Source organism: Saccostrea cucullata, unplaced genomic scaffold, assembly GCF_032062105.1.
Source record: "Saccostrea cucullata isolate Sc308-1 unplaced genomic scaffold, CSIRO_AGI_Scuc_v1 ctg7680, whole genome shotgun sequence".
NCBI lineage: Eukaryota > Metazoa > Mollusca > Bivalvia > Ostreida > Ostreidae > Saccostrea > Saccostrea cuccullata.
The window spans coordinates 13,801-21,821 of record NW_026937516.1 but is presented as its reverse complement, the minus strand read 5'-3'; the positions used below and the strand labels follow the sequence as shown (position 1 = coordinate 21,821).

Below are 8,021 nucleotides of genomic sequence, written 5' to 3'. Positions count from 1 at the left end.
ATTAATTCTGATGGTTTTTGAAGTTGTAAATTGTCCAAACTAAAATGAATTGCTTTATGATATTACAAGAGGCATAAATGTGTTTTTTATGTTTTTTTTTTTACTTTTATGCAATTGAAATTTAATTTTGTTTTGGTTTAATAAATACATGTACTCCCATGGTATTTGAATTGCTATTCGTCATGTTTAATTTTGAAGGGGTTGGTTGCATGCTTATATAAATATTTGCAAAGGTACGTATTCTTATTCTTTTTATTATTATAATATATTATGATTATTATAAATAAGTAGCAGTAATTTAATAAACATTAAATTATATTGTAAGGAATAAGGAAGAATACTAAAACGGAAAAAACAACTTCAAAAATAGATGAAAAATACATCTTCAAAGAATGATATCTTGGAAACAAGGGTTAAAGATCCACAGGAAAAGACGTGAGATAAATTCAATTTAAGATGTATAAAACTGAAGAGAAAATGGCAAAAAAAAGAGAAAAAAAAATCGGCAATATCTTTATGTTTTGTTAGTCAGTCCCATCGTAGAAAAGCACCAAGATAGATAAATATAAAGACAGTTGGTAGAAAACAATTGGTTGTAAGCTGAGATAGGAGAGAAATGAGGTCACATCCTATAAAGAACCCAGATAAAAGAAAATGTAAACAGTCGTTTGTGAACTGAGAGAAGGATATGGAGATGACGAACGGTATTCAATCTCAAAGTCCATAAAACAATACAAAATTAGAGCAGAGCAGACACGGACCCCCGAGACATCAGAGGTGGGATCAAGTGCGATGGAGGAGTGAGCATCCTCTGCCGACCGGTCACACCCGCCGTGTGCTCCTTGTCATGATCAGGAAATAACGAGAAAAAACAACGGCATATAAGATTTTCAATGTCATCGAGATTGACTTTTTAAACACTTTTACTGTTGATAATAACTATTAGACGTAATTTTTATTAAATTTATAAAAACAGTATGCATATTTTTTTCTTTTTAATTTGAATGATTCTATTTAAAATTAGGTAGCTTGCATTTTTTGAGACAGCTAAATATTACCCATATATTTGATATTTCACATAAAATGACTAATATTAATATTTTCTTAATTAAGGGGAATCAACAGAGATACGTAATTCTGAGAAAAGGATATTTAATATCGAGATATAATTCTCAGTTCATGAGACTTGGTATAGAGCTAAAATTCTAAATTAAGAAGACGTGGTATTTACATAGCTATCTTTCTTTCTTGGACATGTTATTTACTTAGATATCTTTTTCTCTCCTTCCTCTGACTTTTCTCTTTCATTCCCCTTCATTTTCTTTCTAATCTCTCTATCTCCTCTCTATCTCTTTCTTCCTTTCTCTCTTTCAATTCCCTTTCTTCTCCTTTCTTTCCTTTTTTGTCTTGTTTCTCTCTCTCTCTCTCTCTCTCTCTCTCTCTCTCTCTCTCTCTCTCTCTCTCTCTCTCTCTCTCTCTCTCTCTCTCTCTCTCTCTCTCTCTCTCATCTCTTTCACTCTCCAATATGCAGTCATCATGGTTTTGTCAGCAACAGAGAACTGGTTGTATTATTCATAGTGCTGTGTCCGAGTAAGCATATTATTGATGTTTTAATAAAAAAAATGTATAATCATAATTCAAATGAACTTTAATATCTTAGATTCTGAGATGCTTTTTAAAAAACAGGCGTTTACAAAATTAAAAATCATAAGATATACAGCGTATTAAAAAATCATGTTATACTGTAAAAAGACAAACGATTTAAAAATATATCATAAAAATGATGTTGTACCAAATAAACAAAGGTATATAAAAAGAGGGGTTAAAGATGTACCGGAAAATATCTAAGATAGCTTAAATTAATGATATTTATAAAATCGGAAGATGAAATTGCAAAAATATACCCTTATTATCAGTCCCATCGTAGAAGAGAAACAAAGATACATAAAAAATTTATACAGTCGTTTGTAACGGAGATAAGGGAAACTGAACTGTTACCGAGAATGACATATTTCAAGAGATTACTTAAGTTATTTCCAACATAATTTGATTGAATTTATAAAAACATTATGCATCATTTTCTCATTTTGATTTGATGTGAATTATTTTTTTTATCATTAAATTAACCTCCATTTTTTAGACGGCTTCAATTTACCCCTAACTTTGACATTTCACATAAAATGATTCATATGTTCACCGAATACAAGGGTTAAAAAAAATGATGAGATATATGTGTATAAAAAAAATGTCATTGGTGAAACAAAGCAAAATATTTTAAAATTAACTTATGAATTAGGGAATAACTATCTTCTTATTTGGTATTTGTTACCCTTAATGCTGATTTAATAGTCGTAAACTGAGTTTTACCGGGGACACGTAAGCGTTGTCGATTAAACGGATGTTTGCGACCGTTAAATCATCAGGAACGGTCGCAAATTCCAAAACAGAAGATAATTATTCCCATTCTAATACACTCTATGCATTTTGTTTGATATTAACATCTTATTTTATTGAGTTTTTTTTCATGAAATACGCCACGGGACATTGTGTTTTTGCTTCGCTCTATTATGACGTCACAATGAAAAGCACTCTGTCTCATTGATGCTCATTTTACTTCTTCAAACATCAGTGCATTAACCAATCAAAATGTGTTTTACAAAACAAGTGTATTAGAATGATGTACTAAAGTTAGAATTCCCAAGATTAAAGTGACATCAATTCCTGATTCCAAATGATGAATGCATCAGTGACGTCATAATTGTGAGGAAAAAATATCAGTATTGGTATGAATTGCCAAGTTTTGTCAATGGAAATAATGAGAAGGGTTTCTTGCCGATACAAGAAATTAAAAAAAATGGTCAGAGAATTTGACGACTTTACCATCAATTGAATCATGTGATGTCATGGGGTACCTTATGAACAATTGTGGTTGGGAGGCCTCTAGGTTAACAGGGAACAGGAAGGATAATGGTTACAAGTTATATATTGATAACCACATCAGTGATGTTACCATTGCGGAAGTAACAGAAACCTTACCATACTTTTATGTGAAGGCATCCTGTGTACCAGAAACTCGACAGACTGAGGCCCCATATGTTACTTGGGTACTTGTAAAAACAAATGGGCAGATTTTTTTCAGGAGGTTGTTCTTGTGTTGTGTAAGCTAAATAAATTCTTTTGCTGTTTTAGTGTTTACCGTTTACATGATGTTAACTTAATCCAACGTGCTTTTATTTTTTACCTTTTAAGCAGTGTTCTAAGATTTTACGCTTTCCTCAATTTGTGTTGCAACTGAGAGAATTACTTAAAAGGCTTTTAATTTGAACAAGTCTTTTCTGTACTTTAATCGTTGACTTCACATTAATACATTACCTGTCTTCGACCCCAGTGCTGGCAACTTGGTGGTAACAATTTTAAAGCATTTCCTTGTAATCAGCCATTCATTTGGTATGAAATTGGTATGGTTTATCATCTTCATTTCATAATTCCATTTGGAAATATTATTCAGTTTAAATTTGTTAAAAAGTTTCAGCATCTATTATGATGTATAATCATTGTATTTTGTGGGAAAGAGATACTCAATAGCTTAATCAGAACAAAAATATAACCCTAAATATAATATGGAATTAAGTCAATTTTAATAAAAGATATGAAGTTATTACATGAACACCTACACATGTACAATGACATAGTATTTCATGTACATTGTGTTGAATAATATTATGCATTTTCTTTTTCAGAGGTAATGGAACATGTAAACATTGTGTGGCCTTATTGTTTTCCTTGGTAAGTTTCAATGACCGACACAAAGACCGTTATTCAGAGGCATGTACTGACACTGTGTGTATGTGGGACAAACCAAAGAAAACATCAGCGCCAATGGAAAAAGACAGCATCGATCTGCAGAGAAATACCACTACAAAGAAAAAAGTTTTGCCAATCCCTGAAAATTACTCTCCTTGTGGACAGATCAACCACAGAGAGGTTGAAAAAGATGTATATGACTTGTTTAAGTCTAGCAACTCCTTATTATTGCAAGTATTAGACCCCACAAGTGATGACAATTTATCTGATGATGAAATAGATGTTCCTCCACTAAAAAAATGCTTTAAAAACGCTTTCATCAAACAATCAGGTTTTTGAACATTTGAGAACTATGTACACACCAGATGTTGTAAAAGAAATAGAAAAGGTAACCAGAGGTCAATCTGACAACACTCTTTGGTTTGAGCATAGATATGGCAGGGTTACTGCATCACTTTTCCCATCTGTTATGCATTTCAGATTTAATGACAATCCTGAGAATTGTATTTTAAAAAAAGTACTTGGCAATTCAATGGATGGTTCCATGATACCTTCCATTGCATTTGGAAAAAAGTATGAGCCGGTGGCCAGACAACAGTACATTGATCTATACAAAAAATCACACAGAAATTTAAATGTAGAATCATGTGGGTTGTTTGTTTGTGATCAATATCCTTTTATGGGTGCTTCACCCGATGGAAGAATTACATGCAAGTGTTGTGGAACAGGTCTTATGGAGATAAAATTTAGTTTCACATATCAGAATGTTGATCCTTTAGAAGCTTGTAAAGATTATCATTATCATTTATACATGATCATCTTTACAGATGTCTCCATGGTATATTCAAATTTAGGGGCAAATGGGCATATGCAAATCTTTGTGGTGTGATTCTATTTTTTTCACAAGAAAGGGAATCATGGTTGATAGGATATCATTTGACCCTGAAATGTATTTTGAAATTGTGCATAAATGGAGGAGATTTTTTGAAACGTTTGTGTTAAATGCACTGTTCCACCAAAATTCAAACACTTGAACAACATAAATTGTGTTCACAAGATTTGTGTACATGTTTATGTACTAATTTAAGTAACATAAGTCAAAAGTCATTTCTTAAATACAATATTTATTGTTTACTTATCTTCAGAAAGGACTCATGGTAGATCTTCAAACAACTGTATCAGTACTCTGTAGTTGATGACATTACATGTATAAAAGTACAAAATTAACATATTCATGTACATGTGTATCAACAAAATATCATGATCTATAGTACATTTACTCATGTGACTGAGTTAATTCTAGTGGTTGAATATTAATAGTTTTGTAAGAGAAAACAGTTGCAAATATAAATATATAAAAACACTTTGTCTTCATAGTTCATACATCTTACTTCACTAAAGGTTTTTGACAATTGCTTAAAAATGCACACACTCTCAGAATTTGATTGCATAATGGTTTGATTTTTAATGGAATAGTATGAGATAAAATTTTGTAATTCTTCAGTCAGCTTATTGCCCTTTCTACATGAATCCGAAGCTTTGCATTTTTTTTTGTTTTCAAAATATTGTGAGCAGTTAGATGTTTACCTTTTCCCCATGCACACTTTTTGGTAAATGGTGGTATATTCAATGTAGCCCTTCTCTCTAACAACAAGTCTCTGATCAAAAACCCTCTGTCAGCCATCACTTCATCACCAGGCTTTACTAAATCTAAAAATCCACTGTGTTCTGTTATGTACCTATCTGACACATTTCCTCCCCAAAGATTAGAAACGAACATAAAAGCTCCAGAGGGTGTCACAGCAACTAAAGCTTTGAATGTGTTTTTCTGTTTATATGAACAAAATGTTCTCATCTGTGCAGTAGGTGTAGATGGCCTTTCAATGAAAATCTCAGTACAATCAATTATGCTAGTTGTTTTTGGAAAAACTGAATTAAAACATTTTGGCATAAATTTTTTCAAACACTTGGAACTTAGTCTTTTCAACAGTGGTGAAAATACAGTATTCATGTAACTAATCCATGTGACAAAAATTGTGATACCCTTGTGCAAGAAAAACCAAAGCTATCTGCAATTTCAAATGTAGGTAAAGCTAGACGAAGTCTTAATAGAGTCACAAGGAATTCATGAAAACGAGTCAGCTTCCTATTTGGGCCAGACTTTTTGGAAGGATTCTTGGCTGCTGTATTAGGAATGGCTGATCCACCCTTCCAATATGCAAGTGTCGGTGTTATTTTGTCAAGTATGGCTGTAAAGTAATAAGAAAACAATAAGAGATACTAGTATTGTACATTCAGAATTATCTGTTCTATACTTTTAATTCTAATTTTGTTATGGTATAGTAAACATGAAGTCAAATCATATGTAATTTTGCTTTAGTTAATTTTTTTTACATGCATTAGAAATATCATTAAATTTACCGAAGATTCCAAATAGAGTCAGAACAGATGGCAGTCCCAAATAACTCATAACGGAGCTATCACTGTTTGTCATCTTGTCTACTGTCATGTACCGCCTCAGATCATCTTTGTTCCTGAAGCTGTCTCGAAGTTGCAACAGTTCAGCCTCAGATTTCTCTAGGTCATGCAGGGTCAAGTCTGTCTGACATTGTACATCAGAGGAATGGACAACTTCATTGCCAACTGAACAGTAATCATGATCATGGGGGGCTAAATAGATAAAAAACTTTAGGTTTTTTTATAAGCTTATTGATTGCTTTTGAGTTCTTCAGAACTATTACAAATTAAAAGCTGTGCATAAGTCAACATACCTGCTATTTGTTCTGCTGTCATGAGGAATTTAACAGTAATTTCTCTCTCCACTGGGAATGGGAAAGGTTGTTTTCGTTCATTTTCATGCTACATGTACAATTAATAGGTTATATTTATTTAAATCATTTGAAAAATAATCAAATTATTGGTGATAAATTAATTGACTCAGGGCATTGTTTAAAATAATGAAAAAAAGGCCTACAATGTCTCATGATACGTACAGATACGAGAAACCCCGTTGTTGTAGGCCTTGGTATAGCCTCATATTTTGTGGGCGTGGCTTCCATCGTAGTACATGTGAATCTTTTCTCAATGGAAGAAGTTCCACGGGTCTCTTGTGGGCGTTTATAGTTATTATATCGATACAGTTCAGGATACGGGTGGGCTTCAGTAGGTCTGCCTTCTACAAAATGTTTCGAGCAAATTCTATCGTGGCGAGAGGGGTCAAACTCATGGCGTCTAAGTAACTCCAGCCATTTCTTGCGGAGTTTGGGGTATTTTGAGGTGGGAAATGCGAAGAATTCCAAATCGGCCATGAAGCCATATCTTCCCTTTTTACGAGAATCCGATGAACAGCCTTCAGCTACAAAGTAGTAGCGAGGCATTTCGATGCAGACGATGTTTCCAATGTCAACAATTTCAGCGGAAGTGATGCGCCCCGCATTTTAATAAAAATCACGTGACTTACGTACAAACTAAATGTTGGAATCCTGCCGGAATACGGTAACTCGAAACTGGACTATTCAAATACAACGCTAAATGTCTCGCAGATATTTCTATAAAGAAGAACATTAAGATAAAAGTAAATTTTCGCCAAATATAGAACGCGCTAAATATAATACATTTGCAATATAAATTGGTTATTGTGTAAATGGTGGTATATACCTTGTTTATTGTGTAAATGGCGGTATATACTTCGTTTATTGTGTAAATGGCAGTGTAGACCTTGTTTATTGTGTAAATGGTGGCATATACCTTGTGTATTGTGTAAATGGTGGTATATATCTTGTTTATTGTGTAAATGGTGGTATATACCTTGTTTATTGTGTAAATGGTGATATATACATTGTTTATTGTATAAATGGTGTTATATATCTTGTTTATTGTGTAAGTGGCGTTATACATCTTGGTTATTGTGTAAATGGTGGCATATACCTTGTGTATTGTGTAAATGGCAGTGTAGACCTTGTTTATTGTGTAAATGGTGGCATATACCTTGTTTATTGTGTAAATGGTGGTATATACCTTGTTTATTGTGTAAATGGTGGTATATACATTGTTTATTGTGTAAATGGTGATATATACATTGTTTATTGTATAAATGGCGTTATATATCTTGATGCGTGAAGCGGACCCCGCTTTAATCTCACCGCCAGTAAGCCCGGCCCCTTGTATATTCCAATACAGTAATGGTATTGTGGATCGATCATTGTTGTTTATGCGAC

The 8,021-nt window shown here is 33.0% G+C and overlaps 1 protein-coding gene across 1 annotated transcript; it reads right to left on the bottom strand.

The window, feature by feature from the left end:
- Positions 1 to 4,203: 4,203 nt before the first annotated feature.
- LOC134248321 (uncharacterized) lies at positions 4,204 to 7,314 on the bottom strand. The gene is made up of 6 exons (XM_062730730.1): positions 6,798 to 7,314; positions 6,576 to 6,663; positions 6,226 to 6,474; positions 5,848 to 6,053; positions 5,392 to 5,632; positions 4,204 to 4,298 (listed from the first exon to the last, which is right to left on the bottom strand). The coding sequence occupies exons 1-6, from the start codon at positions 7,179 to 7,181 to the stop codon at positions 4,204 to 4,206; spliced, it is 1,263 nt and encodes a 420-aa protein (XP_062586714.1). The 5' UTR covers positions 7,182 to 7,314.
- Between the last annotated feature and the right edge of the window lie 707 nt (positions 7,315 to 8,021).

What these genes read in the sequence shown, in the direction of transcription:
- LOC134248321 (XM_062730730.1), bottom strand. Translation starts at nt 7,181, where the DNA reads ATGCCTCGCTACTACTTTGTAGCTGAAGGCTGTTCATCGGATTCTCGT. An exon ending in GACAGCAGAACAAATAGCAG is followed by an intron (nt 6,475 to 6,575) that starts GTATGTTGACTT and finishes TTATCTATTTAG; the next exon opens with CCCCCCATGATCATGATTAC. An exon ending in AAAGTGTGCATGGGGAAAAG is followed by an intron (nt 4,299 to 5,391) that starts GTAAACATCTAA and finishes TACAATTCTCAG; the next exon opens with GATTGTCATTAAATCTGAAA.